At 44.4% G+C, this 23,578-nt stretch overlaps 2 protein-coding genes across 2 annotated transcripts; one reads left to right on the top strand and one right to left on the bottom strand.

The window, feature by feature from the left end:
• Nucleotides 1–152: 152 nt before the first annotated feature.
• Nucleotides 153–20,421, top strand: LOC119382836 (coiled-coil domain-containing protein 22 homolog). Its single transcript, XM_037650714.2, is given in 16 exon segments — nucleotides 153–396; nucleotides 535–706; nucleotides 816–948; nucleotides 2,150–2,274; nucleotides 5,120–5,180; nucleotides 5,542–5,693; nucleotides 6,703–6,888; nucleotides 8,479–8,649; nucleotides 10,779–10,901; nucleotides 10,903–11,016; nucleotides 11,951–12,052; nucleotides 12,127–12,207; nucleotides 12,209–12,235; nucleotides 17,660–17,755; nucleotides 17,851–17,910; nucleotides 20,146–20,421. Coding segments are annotated over 16 exon segments (1,842 nt in total). The 5' UTR covers nucleotides 153–346; the 3' UTR covers nucleotides 20,335–20,421.
• On the bottom strand, nucleotides 20,412–22,966 carry LOC119382840 (uncharacterized). Its single transcript, XM_037650717.2, has 3 exons — nucleotides 22,594–22,966; nucleotides 22,305–22,503; nucleotides 20,412–21,233 (listed from the first exon to the last, which is right to left on the bottom strand). The coding sequence occupies exons 1-3, from the start codon at nucleotides 22,794–22,796 to the stop codon at nucleotides 20,430–20,432; spliced, it is 1,206 nt and encodes a 401-aa protein (XP_037506645.1). The 5' UTR covers nucleotides 22,797–22,966; the 3' UTR covers nucleotides 20,412–20,429.
• Between the last annotated feature and the right edge of the window lie 612 nt (nucleotides 22,967–23,578).

Raw genomic sequence — 23,578 nt, 5'->3', positions numbered from 1 at the left:
AGCGCCGATACGGCAAATACGCCGAATCGCACGATACGTGAGAACTCAAATATTCAAGCGTTCAATGTTAGCGGTGCTTTACACGTCTCCTTGTTTCGTGAAGTGATTCTAACCGCAGGAATAAGTTGCCGTATTGCCTACGTTGAGCGAACAGGGAGTTGCGGAGTGGTGGGTGGGCGTAGCGCGGTAGTCGCCTTGATCCGGACCACCGTGTGATCCGGACACGGGCAGCATCTCCACGCACCGCATCTCGAGGCACGGAAAAGTTCCCGTGACAAGAAGGCGTGCCTCTGCTACCTCGTAGTGGAATCCTTCGTTGCCTTCAACGCACCGCGAAACTAATACAATGGAAGAAGTGGACCAGATAATAATCCATGCACTGCGCCAGATCGGTTGGTAAGTAGCGCGCATGATTTCGGCAAGCGCCGGAGATCGTTGTTCTGTGCTTCGGGCAACCGTTGTAGTAAATCTCATCGGTATCTTGCAGTAGTAGTTTAACGGCAGATTTCTGTTTTCTCCTCCCACGCTTTTCAGCGAGTTCGATGAGGACGTTGTGTCGCTCAAGCAGTTTACGACGGAAGTCACTGTCGAAGCTGTCGTGCGGTGCCTTCGCTTGATATCGCCAGAAAAAGAGCTTCCCCTGCACATATCTACGAACATGGTCGAACGCTATAATTTGGGAATGACGCTGGCGAACGCTTGCATCGTAAGTTGTTACCCTAGCTTTTTTGTCTGTTCTTGGCAGGTCAACAGCACCGAAACTATATTCTTCCGCTGTGACCGAAACTGATGTATGGCGCTCGTATACATTGTAGGAGCTGGGATTCAAAGGAGACCTAGGCTACCAGACCTTCTTGTATTCGAATGAGGCGGAGATGAGAAGGATATTTATGTTCCTATTCGAGAAGCTGCCCAAGGAAAGCGAGAAGGTTGCGGACCAGCAACTCGGTAAGCTATTTCAAAGTGTGATCATCGCCGATTATCGGCGCCCCAGCGAAATTAGACTCTGACAAAAGAACGCAATATACGTTAAAATACAGACTTATACGCCATCATATACTCGATTTTATTGGCACTCACTTTTACACTCAGTATCACCCAAGTTTTGCACAACGCTAGAACAAGAAAGCTATAACTAACATTTTGACATGGGACTTGTCCACCAAGTTGTTGACATGTTAGAATGTTGGCTCTGTAGCTCAATGAATCCTTCATTACATAACTGCTGATCACTTGATCGCTTAATTAAAATCTCCATCTTCTTGGGAACATATGTCTTTTGCATCAATTAGGCTGGCCCATGGCTTTATCACCAACATGCTAGGTGGTACAGTGGCATTAGGGAGTTTTCGAATATGGGGTCCCAATTGTTTTGGAGCCCCAAAGAAATAGCGTTGAGGCCACTACGCATGCGCGAGACCCAAACAGAGTGTTGGGTTTTTTGTTGGGGACGCTATTTCTCGAATTTAGCGGGAGCCCCAAAGCCTGCCCCAAAAGCTTTGCGTCAAGCAAACATGACGGCACCCACTGAAGCGACGGCTCTTGGCCAAAACAGGAGTGACCTAGAATAGGGGGAGTGTCCAAAGCGCCGCAGACCCTATTTGAAAACTCTAAGCTCCTACTTGACCCAAAGGGAGCACATGCAAAGGACTTCGGGGCCCCAGACTTTTGGGGCCTCTATTCGAAAACTCCTTATTTACTGCTGCATTAATTAAGGTTGAAATGTTGTCTACTTGCATTCACTGGCACTCACTCTAAAAACTAATGGACATCAGTGCAGTTGTGCTTTGCTATGCTTGCCAACTGATAAGGTGTCGGTGCTGAATGTGCTTAAGGAGCGAAAGTCTAGATACCAGCAAAGTTGTGTAGGGAAATAATCTCAAAATGACTGATGATACTTGACTGATGTATATCCACTTTGTGCCTGTGTTATACCTAAGCAAGCCATATTATGGGAAAATGCAAAGCAATTGAGGGACACTACAATTTTTTGTGTGAAGGGCCTGTTCTAAATTCTTAGATTGTGGCTGGCTACATCACAAGCAGACTCATCGAAATTCTTATTGCATCAGATGTGGTGTAAAAAGATTTGCTTGCAGAGGTGTAACGGTTGACTTTCTTATTCTGGTTCATATTTTGTGCAACCCAGGGACAGCAGCTTTGATTTCAAGGTCGATATCTGAGCAGATTGCTAGGCAGTTGAAAGCGCCTTGGCTACCGAACTACTGCAAGAAGAGTGGGGTACGCTGGAAAGGAGGCCATTGGTGGAAAGAGGTAAACATTCTTCTATGCTTCATGTCCTTATTTTGTCGTACACTGAAGTTTACACTGCATTACATTTTGGCATACACTCTGAAGTGTAGTAGCATGATACAGGAGGCACATGTAGATTTACTTCCAAAATCAAATGCTAGAGACCCATGTACTTAGATTTAGGTGCACATTAAAAAAATCCCAGGTGGTCAAAATTTCCAGAGCCCTCCACTATAGCATGCTTCATATTCATCTTGTGTTTTTGAGTTTTTGATACGTAAAACCCCGATTGGTTATTATTACCCAAGATGAAATGGATTGCTGAGCCACCACATACTGCTTTGGGATGTTAAACCCCAGAAATTCTATTCATCTAAAAGCCAAAAATTGATTTAGTGGTAAATGTGAAAGTAATTCATTGGCCTCACGTCAGGGGATGGCACCGGTAGGGTCGAGCAAGTATACACTACAAGAGTGATCGACAGCATCGCCAATGGGATTGCAGGCCTTGCATCTGAATGGTATACCCTATTTACACGATTAGTAAGTGCACCCCTTGTTGTCATAGGTGTGTGCAGGGTTCCCCTTCAAGGGGGCGAAGGTTCATCGTGGCGCCCCCCCTCCCTATTAATTCAATGTATGGGGCAGTGGCTGCCCCCATGCCCCCCCCACCCCTTGTGTGCACGCCTATGCTTATTGTAATGTGCAGGCAATTTTGCATTAGGAAAACAAAAAAAAAAGAAAAAAAGATGCCGATATCGCTTTTGAGCCCGATTGTAATGCACACACAAATTTGAGGGCTACATTTAGCCAAAAAAAGTGCGCGTTAGAATCATGCAAATACGGCATGTCCGATATGAGACCGAAGGCAACCTGTCAGCATTGTGGAAAGTGCACGAAGCATCTGAACGTACCTCCTTTCACACGAAACATTCTTAAAGGCTTTGTATTGTACCAGACGAGGCTTGTGTCTGTGTTGTGGTGGTGAGAGCTTCGAGCTTCAATATGAGAGGCCCAGAGTTCAAATGAAGCTGTCAGGACAATTTTTGTGTCTATTTACTTATAAAGGCCACCTAACCGCACAAAATAATTTTATTATCTATATGCATAGGTCGGAAATCTCAATCATGAGTCGACTCACGCAGACTCACTCAGACTCAGTTCGAGCCATGAGTCTGAGTGAGTACGGGTGAGTAATAGTTCGGTGAGTCTGAGTGAGTCCCGTTGAGAAAAATTTTACTGAGTCTGAGTCAGAGTGAGTCCGGTTAAGGAAATTTTTGGTGAGCCTGAGTCCGAGTGAGCCATAAGTGGGAAATATATTTCTTGAGTGAGACTCAGTGAGCTCCACATTTTTTTTGCCGACCTATGGGGAACTACTCCACTTCAGCCTCTATAAGCCTTATGTCGGCTCACGTTTATACTCATGTCTACTCACATATACTTTAATGCACTAGCGTTCATACACCACATCAATATTTATTGATTGGAGGCGCGTGTTACGGGGGATGGGGGGGATGTGTCATGACCCTCCCCCCACAAAATCTTTCACGGGAAGTTCTTAATAAAAATATCTCATGTGAGTCATCTCTTTCAATAAAAAATGCCCTTATTAGATTGCAACCACTGACTACCCGTATTTTAAAATAAGAGATCAAAAGGCACAAAATGCATGTTTATGCGAGAAAATGGTGCGAAAAAGCATTGATACCATGGCTGGAAAGCTAGTTAGAAAATCATTGGCGCAAAACAAGAACGTGGACGAAGAAGTAACACGGACAAGCGCACTTGTCCGTCTTACTTCTTCGTCCACGTTCTTGTTTTGCGCCAACAAGTTTCTAACCAGCTATATGCACCAACTAGCTTGAGAGCATACATTACTGAAAAAGCTAATTATCCACTAACAGATTCATGAGTCGACTCACTCGGACTCGGATGGAGCCTTGAGTCTGAATGAGTCCGAGTTAGTAATATTTTGGTGAGTCTGAGTACGAGTGAGTTCAGTTGAGGAAAATTTTAGTGAGTGTGAGTCCAAGTGAATCCAGTTGAGGAAAATTTTGGTGAGTGAGAGTCTGAGCGAGTCCAGTTAAGGAAAATTTTGGTGAGTATTAGTCCAAGTGAGCACTAAGGGCAAAATATATTTCGTGAGTGAGCTCCACATTTTTTGCCGACCTATGCCTGTGTTTTCCGCTTTTTTCTCAAAGCATTTTTAGGCTATTATCCAGCCATGTTTCATCTACCACCGGTAATCGAAATCAATGACTTCCTTGATGCTCTTTAATTATACCTTGCCCTGGCATCATTAAATTTCGTATATCATCGTCACTTCATCACCACGCCCTTTCCCTCTTTCACCGCCATGTCTATCCAGTCTCCATTCGCATCTGCACACATGCTGTTAGCTTCAGACTGACTGAATAGACTATTTTTCCAAGCTGACAATCCTGCTGCTACCGCAACAGTAAATTGAAGGGCAAGTGTGGTAGCTTTGATGCAGAAAGGTCAGTGGTAGCAGCCAGCACAAAGCATCACAGTAAGAGTGAAAATTTCTTGACGATGGTGTTTTGTTCTCTTTTTCCCGACTGTGCTTGCAACTGTGCAGTATGAAAGTTATGCTAATGTAAAACAGATTCAACCTTGCGAGGTTTTCTTTTTTTGTCAGATCTACCTGCACTGGCAGTCATAGTCAGCATGCACCATAATTGATATTGCTAAATGCATTGACATAACTGTGAGCACAGCTTTGCTGAAAATGCTCTAGGGCCTTTTGTCTGCCTAAAAGAGCAATTTTAGATTCCTGTTGATTGTACTTTTTTTATTTGAATGTCAGAGCTTTATTGGATCATTTGTTTTCCATTTTGCACCTCAGGACTACAGCAATTCAAGCACGTTAAGAACATGCAAGCTTACCCTTCCTGGAGACTGCCCTGGTAAGATTGGACCTTTGTTAATGCTGCACCATTCACATGGCTGCAGTATTTGTCTTTCAGTATTAAAGGAGCCTCTGTTAGGGACCTTGCACTTGCCAGTGTAGCGTGTGCTTTTTACATCCAGATCTCCAGTAAGCTTTACCAATGAAGGGTCGTACCTGTGACCACCGTGAGCACATTTATATTATGTCATCCAGTTGTAACTGTAGTTGGATAGTGTAGCAGTTTGACGGGACACCTTAGCAAGTATCGTTGCCCATTTGAAGGAACTCGTGGGATATGAGGTTGAGGAAGCATGCAAAAAAAAGACTGCTTTAAATGTCAGCATTACTGTTGTCAAAGCAGTTACTAAATTGTCCAGGTGGCCTGACAGAGCCGCTGTGGAAGCAAGCTCTGGATACAAGAATGCTCGCTGCTTCAGTATTTGAAGTGAATGCAGCCTCAGCAGCTGCCTCGCAAGACCAAGAAGCTGAACTTCACCAAGCTGGTTTACTCTCAAAAGGCTCACAACAGGTAATTGCTGTTAATCGGATGGATGAAATATGTGGAATAGCAAAGTTTGTTTGTGGAAATAGTGCATTTCTGCTTATACCAGCTGAATGGCTCGATGAGTTGGGAATTGCCTAAAGATCTCTTTCGTGCTCATTTCAAATGTAGACCCAAGAGTAAAAGTATACGGACCATGGAAGCTCGAGCCGAAATCGGTGTCTACGCCGTCTAGTAGTTGCAAGCTGTGTGCTGTCAAAAGCATTGCTTTGACGGAATAGCTGTCAAGAGCATTACTCTGATGGAATTTGTCAACGCCACTAGATGGCGCATACAGCAAACGTATACGGACAACGATGGTTCGCATACTTTTGCTCATGGGTGTACACAGTTACCTATTTTCTCAGCGTTTCTCAGTCGGGGTAGGGCAACCACAAACAGAAAGGTGTTGGTCCTGGGTTTGAATCCTGGACCAGGACAAATTTTTCATTGATTAGGAAGCTTTCTTTCCATGAAATCCGCATCAACTTCCTTTGTAGCTTTGTGTTACAAACTGGTGGATATCAATTTTTTTCCTTGTATGACTTCATATGGCCTTTACTGAATGTGTTGATGCAGTCTATCTTATGCTTTAGTTGCTTGCTTGTTCCCAAAGTTACATTTTTGTCTTTCTCTTGATATCTCGATACCTTTACACAAAGTGCCTATAAGGACCAAATTTTATGGACCGCGAAACTAGATATTCTCTCTGCTTACACCTGCATCTTGCATCATGTTTGTCGTGCACTGAGTACAAGCAGCACCATTAAAATTCAGGATACAGACTGTGTGTGCAAGAATATTCAACTTCACTTGCGGCACCCATGGTCCATAAACTGTTGTACCAGATGGTGAGAGATTACAGAGGCCATATAAAGTAGCTCAAACAGATAAACTTGCATTTGTGTCCTATCATGTTGTTCATCTAACTTTTTGTGGGTAAGACCACTGGAGTGAAATATTTTGATTGAGGGGATCACTCTGCACGTTCCAACAGGAACACAGGCAGCGAAAGAAAGAGCGCATCCAGAAAAGGGTGGCTGACGCATTCCAACAGTCTCTTCTCTCGGAGCAGTCCCGGGTGGATGTATCCAAGCTTCTGGCATCCCTTTCCACAAGCAATAAAGCCACAACCGCTAGGGAATCAAAGTTTACAAGGACAGAGAAGCTGCAGTTCACAAAGGTATGCTGTGCATATTTCTCACTTAAACTTTTTGAGTTTTTAAAAAATACACACACAAAAGCACATATATGCACGAACACTTACAGGCAGTTTTGCAAAAGTCTGCAGTCCCACAGGAAGTAATGTTCCTGTGAGACTGCTTGTTGAAAGGGTGTTTTTCAATATTTGAAAAACCACTTATTGCTGCAAAACGCACACTAAAAAAAAAAAGGCATGTCTTTCTACTGTTGAGCCTAACGACATCACAAAAGCTGAGAGCAGATAAACACCAAAAATTATGTCCATTAAAATTTCTTTATGCTACCACATTTCTTGGAACTTCAAAACCACAAAATTCGTACATTGGCAGGATGAATATAAGCTTCAAATTTCAGCAAGTTTTGTTAAGCATGCAGATTTTGGACTCTGTAAAAGTGCTCGTACCCCTACAGAGCAAATAAGCACCCTTTTGTTGGTTTGCACTGCAGTGTACTGTGTCCTTTGTTCCTTGAGCCCGAGAGACCCCACAATCGCATGCATCAATCCTCTGCTTTGAGAACCACAGATATGATAACGGCATCTAATTTCACGTCTAGGTTACTTCAAGAGCAGTTCTTCAACCGCTTAGAAAATGTGCCTGATGTAGAATGTTCTGATAAAACATGAAAGTGAACATGACATACTCACAACAGCAGCAGATGAGAGTTGCTCACCTTCCAAGTGGTTTTGTTAAAGGGGTACTGACACAAAATTTCGCGGCCGAGATAGCCTGCTGGATCGATTCCCGTGTACGTGCGTGCACCATCTGCAAGATATCGACAGCAAATAAAGCTTGGAAGGTATTTTGTATGAATTTTGAAGGTCGCGAGCGCGATCCAGCATCATAGGTCGCACCTTGTGCAGTGACACCCTCGGAGGTGACCCGAGGTGACCCCCCTACTTCCCCTACGTAATCGTTGCAGCCGGTACGGTGTACTCAGCCGGTACAAGTTATGATGACGACGTAGCCGCCATTTCTGTTTTGACGCGCTTCCCGAAATCGCTCCTCGCCAGCGGGTCAAACCTGAAGTGATTCGCCACGTCGAAAATTCCTTCCATCCCAGCCGCAAGAAAATCGTCGCCATCAGACGACGATGAGCCCGACGACGACAGACAGCGCGGAAATGCGTCACTGTTCTGTGTGCTCACGTGACCGAGCGTTTCACTCGCTAGGTGGTTATAGTTGCACCCGGCGGCTTGTCGTTTTTGGAGCTCTGTCAAACCGAAACTGATGCTCTGTCGGTAATGAGCAGCTTGTAATTAATTATCTGTCGCGCGCTGCAGCAAACGTTGTGCCGTGTTATGACTAACAGGCCCCCAGCAACACATTGCAGCAAAAAAACGCGGGGCGAGAATTTTCGTGTCAGGACTCCTTTAAAACATTTCACACATATCATTCAAACTTTTAGCATAGGTCAATCTAGAATTATTTAAAGGCGAATGTGATTCACTTTAAATGTCATTATGTGCATCATTTCTATTGCTCTCGATGCACTATATTGGCGTGCACAACTGTGCGCACCTGAAGCGAGGCATGACATTGCATTCATAACAGAATGGCTTCGCTCGCAGGATGAAGAGCCAAGGCAGGCATCTGGGTCCCAGTTGGAACTTCAGAAGCAGAGTTCAGAGGAAGAGACTGAGGCCAAGGTTAAACAAATGCAGAGCCAACTAGAAAGCATCTCTGAAGTCATTAGTCAGCTTGAAGGTCAAGAAAAGGAAGTGTCGGCAGCTTTGCAGCAGGTTGGTCGTGTGCCCTCTGTAGTAGTACATCTGAGTTACCATATTTACTCAAATCCTATGTGCTGCCACTTTGCACTGGCTCATAATAAAAGTGCACCCAAATGTATTGTTTGAGTAAAAAAAAACTGATATGGTACTACAATGACAATTAGAAGAAAGAGAGGAAGTGAAATTCGCCTTCATCAAATGGGAAATTTGTAGAGCTGTGCGAATATCAAAATTCTGGGTGCGAAGCGAATTCGAATAATAAAGATTGAGTGCGAATCGAATCGAATAATTTCGAATAATTTTCGAATATTTCTCAAACATTTTTCGAATAATTCGAAGTGAAATTACAGAAAAAGTTGCAGAGAATCCCTAAGTATGTTCTTGTGAGATAGCAACGTGAAAGTGTTTCTTTTCGCTAGGTTGATGAAGCGCTGGCGGGGTGGTGTTTCATAGTTTTCTTATCAACAATGAGGCAATGTAGAGGCCGAATTGTACTTATGTACAGGATTTTGCGCAACCAAAGTGTTGCCGACAACACTTTACACGTGATAGGCAAAGATGCCATTTCCTCAGCCTCTCCTCCTCTTTCAACTTCTGTGGAAGCCCAACTGATGTGGTGGACAAGGGTGTGCTCCCTTCAAGTCCGGAGTTCCAAATCTGCCTCGTAGACGTCAATATATAAGAACATCTGAAATTTTGGATGCTAAAAAGCTTCGGCGTCCGATTTTTTGGACATCCTGCCCAAATTTCAGGTCCAAAACAGCATTAATTGAGTCCCCAACTCTGCCACATCTTTCATCTCCATATTGGAACCAGCGTTTTCTTGAGTTAATACATTTGCGACCGTGGCGGAGCTTGAAAGACAGCTTTGCCGCAATACGGGGGTGTGATGAGGTGAAGCATATTGAGAATCTAGGAACCACTTCCAAACGGACGTTGACTGTCTCTTGGCTAAGTTCGACCGTAACGGACCTTGAAAGGCAGCTTTGCCGCAATACGGGGGTGTGAGGAGGTGAAGCATATTGAAAATCTAGGGACCACTTCCAATCAGACGTTGACTGTCTCTTGGCTAAGTTCGACCGTAACGGAGCTTGAAAGGCAGCTTTGCCGCAATACGAGAGTGTAATGAGGTGAAGCATATTGAAAATCTGAAGGGGTCACTTTCAACCGGACGTTGACTGCATTTGTCTTTGGGAAGTTCGAATAGTTCGAATAGTAAAATTTCAGTGCGAATCGAATCGAATAGCAAACACTATTCGAAAAATATTCGAAATTTCGAATATTCGCACACCCCTAGAAATTTGTTCTCCTGGCAGTTCTTACTTTGCGATTCAGTGTTGCTGGCTTTAAGATAGCTCTGGATTGTTCATTTGCCAATAGAAGGGCCATTACCTTGACAAGCTCGGTTTACGCCGAGTTGCTTAATAAGGTCTGCAAGCTGGTGTTCGAGGTCTGCGGTACGATTCAGCTCTTTTCTGCTGCATTGAATATGCTTATTGAATGTTCAGTGTGCTTGATTTTCTGCCGCATTGAATGCGCTCAAATTTTGCCAGCTAGCTTTGACGTGTATGGGCTAACATAACATAATTCGAGCTTGGAGTTTTGATGTCATGGTTCCTTTAAAAAGAATGCCGATTTAATATCTGGTTACCAAACAAAGCTTAATTGAAACACAAGCGCGTTCAGATTATTTTTTAGTGCAAAGATGCCAGTGTAATGCACCATACCTTTTCTGTTTTTCCGCTCAGTGAAATAAAAACTTTTAGGTTGTGTTAGCCCTTCATCATTAGCCAAGTTTTCCCATCTAATACCGGACTGCACTAAACGTGTTCTGTGTCTACTAAAGCGAAGTGTGGTTTAGAAAGTTACAAAGGCCTGCTTATGAATGCAACCAATCTGCTACCAACTGTGCATTGTAATCATACGCTGCCAACACTGGTCTAATCAGGATTGACTGGCCAATAACGGTGGATAAGACAAAAAAATTCAGCTAAAGAAATTACTCGGCAAAGTGATTTTCAAAGTTCTAAGACTCATTGCGCCTGCATCATAGCTTTGTTCCTTGAAGAATTTGAATGAAACTACTCGCCGGTGTCCTCGTCCATCAAGGTCTTGCTACAAGTATTCCTGCTTGTTTCCAGATAAGCGGTGACATAGAGAAAAAGAAGGCTCAAAGGTTGGAGCTCGAAAGCCAGAACGAGCTTGAGCACAAGGCACTAGCCTTGCTTCCTAATGCCGACGAGAACATCTTGAAGCTGCAGGCAAAAAATAGACGCTGCTGCTCAGAAACTGGTCAGCTTATCGACGCAGTGGGAAAAGCATAGGGCTCCTCTGATCGAAGAGTACCGCCAGCTCAAGGAACAGTGCTCGAAACGCCTTGTGAGTATCTGTCTCATGTTGCCTGTTCTTCCTATATGCTGCTTTTGTTGTGTTATCAAGGGGCAAAAAATTCAGGAGACAAGCTTGAGCAAACTTATTCTGATCTGTTGCCTTTATTACATGGGAGTGTAGTGTATAGCGAACACAGTATATCTTTCTTTGTGTCTTTTTTTGTAATTCTTGGTTGGGGCATTACATTAAGGAAAAAAAAAAAAGCCACAAGGCGTTTTTTAGGGATATGGGTGATTTTATTCAGTTGCAAAAACACCCAACTACGGCTAGGCCTTCATCTCTTTCGGACAAGGCTGATAATAATAATAATTGTTGGGGTTTTACGTCCCAAAACCACGATATGATTACGAGGGACGCTGTAGTTGAGGGTTCTGGAAATTTCTTACCATCTGGTGCTCTTTAACATGCGCCTAAATCTAAGTAGACAGGTCCCTAGCGTTTCGCCTCCATCGAAATGTGGCCGCCATGGCCGGGAATTTGATCCTGTGACCTTCGAGTCAACAGTCAAGTGCCGTAACCACTAGACCACTGTGGCGGGTTTTGAACATTGCTGAAGTGCTTGGTATTAGCCTAGATGGTAAGACTGCATATGATTAAATTTTCAGTTCTATACCATTGTGCCATGTTAGGGAAAATTGCATGCAGAAAAAAATTCACAATGTCGTTCACTTTATGACCATGTACATATGGCCCCCCTCCCCCCTAAATGTGCAAGATTAGACAAGCTGTGCCCCAGTTACATATTAATAATAAAGCTTGGAACATGCCCGGATTAACTTCCAGAGGGTGAAATCGCTTTTTGTTTTATTTCATCCCGCTTAAAATATACGGTACTGCTGACACAAGATAACCCTTAAAAAAAGCTTTGTGATGTGAACATTAGAATATGCCGCTGTGGTCATTTTACATCTAACTTTTCCAGAACGAGACTCAACAGAAGTTGGAAGAAATCAAAGCCATAAAAGACAAGATGCGGGAGATCTCTGAGCAGGCACGCACCAAGGAGGAGATGCACAAGCAGTTGGTATGTGCTTGTTGCAAAGCAGTTTGAGCGTATCCGTGCTTAAAGCTATAGAAAAAAGAAACTTCCTTTTTCAGGTTGCGGAGTATGAAAAGCTACCCAAGGATGTGAACCGTTCTTCCTACACCAAGCGTATTACCGAGATTGTTGGCAACATCAAAAAAACAGAAAGAGGAAATCGCAAAGGTGAAGAGCTTGTATCTCTGCTACCAAATGCATAAATTCTTTGAAGCCATTATGACTAGTGGTACAGTAAACTCTCACATGAGTGAACTTCAAGGGACCCAAAGAAATACCTAGTTCATTTCACTTAACTGAATATTCACTAGAATAAGGAACAGCATTGGGCACAGCAGATTTCAAGTCAAAAGTGTGAAATGCAATTCATTTTGGAAAGAATTCTGCAATTTTCGTTTGGACTGGCACCCTTAAAGTGCAAGAAGAAATAAAGCTGTCGAAATAGTATGTTTCTGTGCACTGCCTCTGGCACAGCTTGCTGCTGTGGCACGAAGTCTCGCAACTTTCTGATATATCCTGTAGCCTCAGCTAGAGATTAAGTATTTGAACCTGCCTCAGCCATTACAACTTCTTCGTCACACTCTTCCTCTTTCGGTTCCGGATGAACACTGGAAACAATTTCCAAATCTGATAGTTTTACACAGATACTCAAGCGCACGTGGCTCGTTTTTGTCGGCCGCACGGCCGCTTTGCCTCGACGGCGCTGCATGCACAAGCAATGTTGCACCGCCGCCGTAGATGGGCAATTTGGGGGCAGCTCGCATCGGCTACGCCCGTGCTGCAGAGTGTAAAACTTCATTGAATTGGTGACCCGGGCTCCGCAGATAAAGTTCGTTCAACTGAAATATTCACTATTCAGAAATTCGTTTAACTGAAAGATTTTTGCATAGAGTGCATAGGAAAACCGCTGGGAATTTTCTAAAAGTTTGTTATTCTGAAATATTTGTTAAACCGACGTTCGTACAAGTGAGAGTTCACTGTAGTAGTTATAAAATTTGCACCAATGGCTTTGCTGTACAGCTGCTCTTGCGAAAATGGAAACGGGCCACAGAACTTCTTTCAGTGTATTAAATTACTTAGCATGCTGTGAGGCTTACCCTTATTCCTTATAACGTTTAGAGGCCCTGAACATTCATTTAAGCATGGATAAATATTTGAAAATGTTGTCATGTTAGTATGCCTCTAAAAACTAGGCTTGTGCGAATAGTAAATTTAGGTTCAAAGCAAATAGTGATTTTGGTCGAATAATTTCGAATAGTATATATCACGTATTATAAAGAAAAATGAGCATATTTGTCATGACCCAACCAACCTGCACATTTTTTTTTAATTGTAACAAGGCATGTGCAAATGTCATTCCTTTCGGTTCAAATGAAATGGAAGCAACTTTGAATAGTAGCAGGATTTGGCTTTCGGTAGAATGCAAGTGATAACCTGTAAAATATGTTATGTTTTAAAATTTACTATTTGGAGCATATAAGCTGGTATAACAACTTTTTAAACTTAAAAAAAAAAAAATCATGAATCGATGCGAGGGTGATATGTTCATTTAACCTTGAAGTGGGGCTTTGCGGCTGTGCGGATGCTTCCTGGAAAGGTGTATTCACGGTGTAGCACCCCTCCACTGCAGTAAAACCACCGTCACGGGAGGTTACAAGCGGACAGCGCAGATTTTTTTTGGACTGGTGTATTCACGGTATAGCACCCCTCCACTGCAGTGAAACCACCTTTACCGGGGGTTACAAGCAGACTAATATACACCTATTCGTTCATTTCGAATACTTTGAAATTTTCAATAATTTAAATTTGAATAGATGCGAATTCGAATACTGTATTATTCGATCGAATATTCGAATATCCGCACTAGCCTACTAAAAGCTATGATCAGATTTTATGTGTGACCATACACACATGCAGGCGTGCTAGTGCGCATGCTTTCTGTCTGTTTGTTAAGTGCACCTCAAAACTGTATCAATTACCATGCAACCGTAGCAGCACTTATAAATTACAACACTTTTCTCACGCAATCACTTAACATTGAATGGTATACGATTTCCATTCTGGCTGATGAAAACTCTTTGGCAATAAAATTGATTAGCACTTTCGTGACCGCGGAAAAGTCGGTTGTTTTTGGCTAGTCCAGGAAATATTTTTTTCCTGCCACAGAATATAATTGATGCTAAAGTGTAGGGTATCAAATGATAGAAGAAGAATTGGTCTTTCCAACAGTATTAACCCCTTAAGGGCTCATTTTACAAAAAAAATATGTTCCAAAATTGCCAAATTTTTTTATGATGCGAAATGCTTCAGTAATGTGTTCAAAACAAAAAAATACTTGCGAAAACTTTTTTTCGGCAGATAATAATGTTTTATTGGCCATTCTTCGCTCCATCATGTGTTTATAATACATGGAGCATTTGAGGTGTATTCTGCAAAAAATTTCTGCAACTCTAGAAAGTAAAGGTTGGAATTGAATTGCCGCGCACAAAATGCACTATTCCTTGATAGTTCACTTAGTGTGATAGCGTTCGAAGCACGGCACTGCGCAGAGAGCCTTCTCGCACCAGCTGCACCAGATCCTGGTTTCCTTGCAGATGTTCTTGCCATTTCCGTCAACATGTGGCCATGTTTGTTTATAAAACGCGCGGGAAACACAACGCGCGCATTCCGCCAACTGTTGCACAAACGCTCATTCAACAAAAGCACCAATGACGGAACCGATGCTGCCATCTATGGTGTAAATAGAAAAGCACCATTTCTCAAGCTGGGCTCGTCAAAAACCTCTATGACGCGAGGGAATCGCAAGGCGCGCATCCCGCCAACAAGTGCGCAAACGCTCATTCAACAAAAGCACCAATGATGCAACCTGTGCTGCCATCTGTGTTGTAAATAGAAACGCACCATTTGACGAGCTGGGCTCGTCAAAAGCCTCTTGGAACATTGCGGAAGACCCATGACGAGCACAGCTCGTCATAAGCAAAAAAGTGGCGACTGCTCATGACGAGCTTAGGTCGTCATAAGCCCTTAAGGGGTTAATTCCAAACAACGGATTTATTTCAAATGTAATAAAAAAGATTATCAAACAAAGAAAAATGCATCAAAAAGAAAGAAAGATTCATAAAAACATCAATGCTACTCTGCAAAGGTTAAACATTAAAAAAATCGAAATATATGTTTTGAACGCAAAGCCCTCGTAGAATAATAGTGGCGTGAGACGACGTTATCAGGCGTAGAATAATAGCGGTGTGACACGCAACGTTATCAGGCCTTCAGCGAGCCCTTGGTCTTCTCCTGTTGTCCTAGTTAAGAAAAAGGACGAGTCAGTACGATTTTGCGTTGATTACAGGGCACTAAAACAAAATTACTTGGAAGGACGTATATCCTATGCCTCGGATGGACGGTGCCCTTGACACCTTACAGGGTGCTGAATACTTTTCAAGCCTCGACTTGCGATCTGGCTATTGGCAGATCCCGATGCACGAGTCTGATAAAGAGAAGACAGCATTTGCTACACCTGATGGTCTCTTTGAATTCAGTGTGATGCCTTTTGGGCTCTGCAATGCCCCAGCCACATTCGAACGAATGATCGATACGGTACTGTGCAACTTAAAATGGAAGACCTGTCTTTGTTACCTGGACGACATCGTCATCTTTTCGTCCACCTTCTCACAACACCTAGAACGTCTAGACGAGGTACTAACGTGTCTAGCCAAAGCCGGTCTCCAGCTATATACCAAGAAGTGTCGGTTTGCGAGCCGCAGCATCAAAGTGTTGGGTCACGTCGTCAGCAAGCTCTGTATTGAGCCTGATCCTGACAAGGTTGCCGCTGTCTTGCATTTTCCTAAACCCACTACGCTAAAGGACCTTCGCAGCTTCCTCGACTTAGCGTCGTACTTCCGCCGGTTTGTCCGTGATTTCGCCACTATCGCAGCACCTCTTCACAAACTTCTGACCACAAGTGCATCCTTCGTTTGGACGGATGACTGTGAAGCTGCTTTTCAGACCCTCAAGCGATGCCTCACGTCAGGGCCAATTCTTCGCCATTTCGATCCCACAGCACCTACTATCTTACACACTGACGCAAGTGGGCATCGAATCGACGCTTTCCTGCTGCAGCATGACCAGACTTCCCAAGAGCAAGTAGTGGCTTACGCGAGTCGCACTCTCTCTCCAGCTGAACGGAATTACACCATCACTGAACAAGAATGTCTGGCCATCGTGTGGTCTGTGCAAAAGTTTCGCCCTTATTTGTACGGGCGCCGTTTTACGATCGTGACAGACCATCATGCGCTCTGTTGGTTGTCCTCTCCGAAGAACTTGTCAGGACGCCTCGGCCGTTGGGTGCTGCGGATCCAGGAGTATGACTACATTGTCACATACAGGTTGGGTAGGAAACATCAAGATGCTGACGCTTTGTCGCGTTGTCCGCTGTCCCAAAATAACCATGACGCACCTACCTCCTGTGCGGGACTTCCACAATTACCATGTCCACATGGAGTGAGAAGAACTTGCTCATCTTCTCTTCAGTAACCTCCCTTCATGGATCCGTCCCTCTCACTGTATGTTGGCTTTTCGAAAATATGCATCCATGCATACTTATCTGTGTGGCTGCATATCTCTCTGACGACTTCTGCGGTGAAAAACAACACGAAGACGACGACGCGCAGCACACTGGAGCATTGGGGTCAAAGTCCGCTCCGCGCCGTCTTCACGAAGAGAACTGCGCTCTTTCTGCAGCTGGCGCCAAATGCTCCCGCCCGAATGAAGTTAACACCTTGCAGATAAGAGTTGTTATTTTTAGAACGCAACAGATACGTTTACATCGATGCGCGGCAGCGATAAAACGACCCGAGGAGAAGACGAAACTTACCGGCGGATAGCTGCTGATGTTCCAGAGAGGTTTGACGCACTTTCGCCGTCCGTACTGAAGCCTGGCGAATTGAAGTCGTCTTCCGTGTCTGTGCTGCTACCATCATCCAGAGATTCCCACTCATATTAATCGGAATCCGTCGAAATTCGCCGTTTCTGTGGAGCACCCGCGAGCAGTGTCGACGCGAAGTCTGAAACAACGAGCGCTCACCTACCTGACTGCGAATGAGCTTTAAAAATCTCCCCGCGGTGGAAAAAACAAACTCGCAAACAAAACTGATAAAAAACATGTTATTTTACGCTTTGTATTGCGTTAGCTGTCCAGAACTGCTCAGAGAGTGCCAAAACTTGATCTTGAAGTCATACCATACTATCGATGGGAATAGGTGCGGTCACAAAAGTGTTAAGGAACTTGTTAGCTTGAGAATTTGAGAAGTGCATCTTATCTCCTATTTGTACTTTGCCATTGTGCAATACTTACCCCTACAATATTACTATTGCACATTTTAGGCAAAACCCAATATTGTCTATGAAATCATTAGATTTACATTACCTGCAGTGTGGTTGCTTTAACGTGTTGAATGGAAATTCTTGCGTAATGAAACGTGTTCTCTGCCTTTATAAGGAGAGAGGCTCCAGCACACAACCCCTGTTTACGAATTTCTCATCGCAAGCTTCCATCTTCCCTTTCCTGCCTTTCTTTTGGATTTCTATCCCTTTAAGGTTTTACTGGATACCAGGAGCCTCCAGAAGGAGATTAACCAACTCACTGGGAAGCTGGACAGGACATTTACAGTCACAGATGAACTAATATTCAAGGTTGGTCCTACTGCTACGCCATAGCAGTAGGTTGGTCCTACTGCTATGATCATGCTTGTCTGCATTTTTGCAATTATATACACATTCTTTTACAGGATGCCAAGAAGGATGAAGCTGTGCGGAGGGCATACAAATACTTGGCTTCAGTACATGAGGTGTGTGGTCAGCTTTGTTTTCTGCTGTCTTTAATCTGCAGTGAAGCTTTCTTCCAGACTAGGTTCATATTGAACTAGGGACGTACTACACAACCACAAAAGACTGGGTTCCGCCCATCTCTCCATTTCTTTCTGTTGGGATTGCACAGCACGTTATGCACTCTTTATTCCACTTTCTTGAAGGCATGAGACAGTATTTACACAAAGCCAATCACAGACGACCAACTCTGTGGGGTCTGGGAGACAGCTCTGTGAGGTGGCCCTACACGCTCGATGCACACAGCAGCCTACCGAGCGATCGGCGCCCACCGTCCCGGACAGTGTCACGACGCCCCGGCATCGAGCCGCAATACTAGCAGCAATGACACCCGTGGCCCCTGGCCACCTGGCTACACAAGCCGCGACTCCCTGAGTCAAAGAGACAGAAGAAACTATTTACAGAAAACTCGGACCACCTATGAGGCGCCCGTACTCGCTTGCTTTGGGCTTGCCCACAATCCACGTGCTCTATGCCTCGCTCTCCCAGGATGCGGACCATGTGGCTCTCGTATACCGACAACTCAACGACGTTCTTAAAAAAAAAAAAACCACGTGCGAACAGAAAAAAAACTCGGCGTGCCGACAAGTTCAAACACGCCACAGCAACCGATCTCCTCACTCTCAAGAAAGGACGCCGCGGACGCTAGCGATGAAATTCCCCCCCTAGGCCTACTCTAACCCGGCTCACAAAAGGTTGCCCCGAACCGTGAAAACTGTCGTCTGATGCTCCAAGAGCTCCATGTTGGGCAGCCAATGTGGGGTCTGAATATGAGCGGCCTCTCTCGGAACACACAGAGACAGTAGACGCAGTCGAGCAACAAACACACGTGTACATTTTTACATACCTGCTTTTACATACGACGAGCTCGCCTGCCGAATCTGATACATAACTACTAACACGCTAAGTAACCTTATACAATGCTAATACAGTACCCGGAAAACAAGACATACAATGCACCGCGAATGCGGCGTCGCCGATGTTCCGACTCACCGCGAGGGGCCCGCAGGAAACGAGCCGCGGTATCGTCCCCCACGGACCCACGGCGCTACCAAAATCCCAAAGAGAGTCACTGCTGTTTTCGATGCACCGGCCTAACCTCTGCAGGAGCGCTGCCGGCGCCACCACGCTAACCTTAACCCGTGCGAGCACAGTGCCACATATCCATCAGTGGCCGTTTAACCTAAATGCGGCCTATCCGCGAGACGCCATGAGGCGCAGGGTGTGATAGCACTCCCACAACTTCCAGACTGATATCGGCTTTGTTGACAAGCAGCATTGTCATTAAGCAATGAAAGAGACTGACACTAACTATAATTAGTTTTCCCAGACCTGGGCCGACCAATCTTGCCGTGCTGAAGTGTGTACACACATTTTTTTTTTATTTTCTTAGCAGTAGTGGTAGTATATATTTGGTATCATAGGACACGATGATTTTTTAAACTGTCATGTTTTCGCAGCAGTGCAGAGTACCACATTGGCAATTACCTTCAGATGGGCGTGACAAAGCATGTGAATGGGCCTCATCAGAATGTGTGTGATAAAGGGGGGAAAAGAAATGTTGCATGCTAAACACTCAGTGGGTTTTGTTACAGTCAAGGAAATGTTAGCGATAACGGCATTTGAGAGGGTACAGAATGCCTCATTGGTAAAGTAAATGTCACAACAATACAAATGTTTTTAAAAATGCAGCAAAAGCCTTTGCAAAATTATATCCATAAGCAGTTCAGAATGCAGTGAAGCCATGGAGGCCTCTAATCCTAATGTGAATGCATTACTCTGGGGTGCCGAAGAATTGTGAGCTTTGGAAAAGACAAACTTGCACATATACATTCATCCATGTGTAAAATTTTCATAAATGCTTTACAAAGCCAGTTGCGAAAAACTTTGATATGAACCACAATGCAGCGCCGCCATGGTGGTCTAGTGGTTATGGCACTCGACTGCTGACCCGAAGGTCGCGGGATTGAATCCCGGCCGCGGCGGCTGCATTTTCGATGGAGGCGAAAATGTTTGAGGCCCATGTACTTAGATTTAGGTGCACGTTAAAGAACCCCAGGTGGTCGAAATTTCCGGAGCCCTCCACTATGGCGTCCCTCATAATCATATTGTGGTTTTGGGACGTTAAACCCCAAATATTATTATTATGAACCCCACTGCATGCTTTGAACCCTTCAATGTCTTTTTGTTGTTTACAGAATTCAAACCAGCTTTTGCAAGCAGTGGAGGAAACAGGGTCAATCACGCGAGAAATGCGTGACCTGGAAGATCAAATAGAGCAGGAGAGCCAGAAGAAAGTCACAGCTAACTTGGAGAGGATTACGGCCGACTACAAGCAGATGAAGCAAGAAAATGCATCGCTACTAGCCCAGCTTAAAGGTCAATAACTGTTGCAGAGGTATAAAATATGTGCAGACATTATTTTTGTAGTTAATTTATATATTTCCGCAAAATAAAGAGTACTATACACAAACGACTTTTATCAAGGAACTTTGTACAGTATTTCACCATCTTCATCGTAGTAGCACTTTCCAACCCTATACACAGCAGAGTCTCGTTTCTTCAAGTGGGACGGTATTGTGATGCACCGTTTCGGCGCTTCGTCACCATCTTCCGAATACTTGTAGTCTTCTGCAATTTCGCTTCTGACTCGCTGCGACAATGTGTCATCTTTCTTATGCTTGTGAGCTTCGAGAATGTCAAATGTTTCGTCATGTTCAGTAGTGCCATCTGTGTCCTGAAGCGGTGCCGATAATGTGTCTGAAGCATTTTCAGTTCTCATACACACCGCAGCACTGGAATTCACGTCTTCACTTGCATACTGATGAAACTTCATTGATGCAGCTTTGTATTCATCTATTCGTACGTGCCTTCCATGGCTGCCCATTCTCTTGAGCGACGTTGCAGCTGCCATATCTTCCGTGTAAATGTCGTCGTACTCTTGCTCGCGGCGTTCCCGTTCGTATTTCTTGGCAGGCACACTCTTCTCGGGGTTCTTCAGCTTTAAGTAGGTGGCAATTAGTTTGCTGTATTCACCAGGTTTTGGAGAGAGGCGTGACAGCGCCAGTGCCCGTGTGTCATCTCTTTGCTGCGGCATCGGAAGTGTCTTGTTCCCATATGCCTGGTCTTCCTGAAGCTTCCCCTCCAAGTACAGCTTCTTGGTCGTCGGCGAAATTTTTTTGTCCGCCTTGCCCGTTTTCAATGCCTTCCACTTGAGCTGTACGTTTCTGTCGTGTTCTGCAATCTGTTCAGCTGTCTCTATTCTAAACTGGGATTTCAGCAGCTTCTGCAAATAAATTTCAAAGAATCTGCTCAGTAACAAGGCAGAATGCAAGCGCGAGAAACGAAAATGCCAACAACGAAGCAACACACAGCAAGTTTTGTTTCACAAACTCCTGTGGGTAAAATGGAACGTGCGTGTATGTTTACTACAAATTTACGCAGTGCGATAAGAGGCAGGCCGCCTTTGTCATAGTTACTGGCAAAAAAATTGTAGAGCTCATTGCGTGCGCGAAAATTGTGATTTTATTGCCTGTAGCTAATAGGACTTGTCCGGGTTTCTTATCGCTGCCCCCAGCACAGTAGCTACGGTATGTAACAATACACATTAGTGAGGATCATCAACAATGCGTGATGTGACACTTCACCCACTTTGGGAGCCCTGGCTTCCAGTCTTTACTGGTAGCAGGACTACAGGTAAGCCTCGCAGGTGAGTGTCTGCAACTACAATGCTAGCTCACAGAAGTTGTGCTTGCCTTGTACAAAAGATTGTACATTTAGCTGTTAATGTTAAGTGCTAGATCAGTTCTGTTTTAATCTCTGCGGTAAGTATAGCAGTATCGTCATCGTTACGTTACTGTAGTTCAGGCCGACCCTTAAGATTTTCACTAGTAAACCTAATAAAAAACAAAAAAAATCTTTCTATGAATACACCACATGAAATGTAGAATACTATGCACGCAAGAGAGTTGAAACACGTGCATAGGGCAGATTTCAGGGTGCAAAGAAAGGAACGCAGTAAAAAACTTTCCATGCGAAAGTAAATAATTTCATAGATTGACCGTGAGCAGTTTTTCACGTCAGGCTTTGCAACTTGGGATGACTAGCACGCAGGGACAGTACATCAAGCGTTCTTATTCTCCTTATGAATCTTTAAGCCAATGGCAGCAGCTGAAACGTAACAAAGTCCTAAGAACATCTATGTTCGTCTTGTGCAACGGGTACTGTTTATCTCGCGCATGTTGTCCTGCGCTTATTGAGGTCTCTTCTAAAGGATGTGCTTTCCGACAGCCAACATTCTTATGAAACTTGGGTACGCGCAAACAAAAATAATACTAAAAGGTATCGACGAGCTTACTTTTGCTCCCAGCACGCTGACAGGGAAACATTGGGCAATTTTTTCAGCCGTCCATTCAGACGGATCAAGGCTGTGCAGGTAACGGATTTGCTCCTTCGCAGCCCAAGTTAGTAGGTTTGTTTCCGGCGGAAATAAATCCTTGAAGTATTTCCGTCGTGTAATCGCTCCTCTTGCTTTACGACGTTCCAACCGGAGTTCCCTGGACAAAAACAAAACCAAATCGTTAGCACGCGCGAACCTGAGCCTGACCGAAGCGGAGAACACGCACGTTAGTAAAGCTTGCACTTACTCCATATGACGGTCGTAGTAATGTTCAACGTGCTCCAGGACCTCTTCTGGGTCTTCATCTGCATCGTCAAAATCGTAACTGCCCGATGTGTCGCTTCCCAATCGCCCGCTTTGCTCCGGTTCCTCCAACTTCACTGCGAGCGGCTCAACTTTCTTGAACGGGTTTCGGGTTTTAAAGTGCCGGTGCCGCACAGTTTGGGACATAAAGTGGGCTATGCCGCCTCGCACAGGCGCGAGAACATATCCTTATCATTGTCAGTAACTAATAATCAGATGTTTAGGTGGTTTAGGGGATGTTTAAGCTCTTAAACTGAACGCAAGTAACGCGCATAAGCGCGCACGCACGTTTTGCTGTACTCGCCAATTCTAAGAATGATGATGATGGTACGCACACAATCAGTTTCGGTTTCGTTATTGCATCTAAAGAGCGCCTGGATTTTCTTTCCCAAGAAGAGTGCCTGTCTATGAGTCAAATAACTACACATTGAAGCGACAGGTAAAAAAAAGACCTTTTCTCTGGTGATAGCACTCTGATCATCTTGCAACGTGAATTATTTTCGGCTGAAGTTGCACAAAGATCGCATTTTGTTTGACCGTGTGAACGCAATAGATTTCACATCTCCAGGGGCGTATTCTCTTTGCTTTATCTTTGTTGTTGTTGTTGCTTTTAGGGGGGGGGGTGAGGGGTTCAGCATCCTTTATGTAAGTGTGTGTGGTTGTATGCATGTGTGCGCGTGTAAAAGCGTAAAAATTTCGGTGGGGCACTGGGGTGGGGTGCTGAACCCTCCATGATCCCTAGCTATGTCACTGGCTTCTTCACATTTCCTTTGGCAGAAAGGAAATGCTAGTTGGCGAAAAAAAAATAATTTTTCGAAACATCGGCGCAGGAAGCGAATGCCTTCCTATCGCCATTGTTCCCTGAAGGAGCTGCCGGCTCCCTCACAACGCTCACATTACAACGCTCACGACAAGCGTCTTCGAGAGCA

This window comes from Rhipicephalus sanguineus, chromosome 2, assembly GCF_013339695.2.
Source record: "Rhipicephalus sanguineus isolate Rsan-2018 chromosome 2, BIME_Rsan_1.4, whole genome shotgun sequence".
Taxonomy (NCBI): domain Eukaryota; kingdom Metazoa; phylum Arthropoda; class Arachnida; order Ixodida; family Ixodidae; genus Rhipicephalus; species Rhipicephalus sanguineus.
Note: the sequence above shows the minus strand (reverse complement) of the source record. Positions and strands in the feature narration are given on the sequence as shown.

Coding starts and splice junctions, on each gene's coding strand:
- LOC119382840 (XM_037650717.2), bottom strand. CDS start 22,796: ATGTCCCAAACTGTGCGGCACCGGCACTTTAAAACCCGAAACCCGTTC. Junction 22,504..22,593: donor TACTACGACCGTCATATGGA/GTAAGTGCAAGC, acceptor GTTTTTGTCCAG/GGAACTCCGGTTGGAACGTC. Junction 21,234..22,304: donor TCAGCGTGCTGGGAGCAAAA/GTAAGCTCGTCG, acceptor ATTTATTTGCAG/AAGCTGCTGAAATCCCAGTT.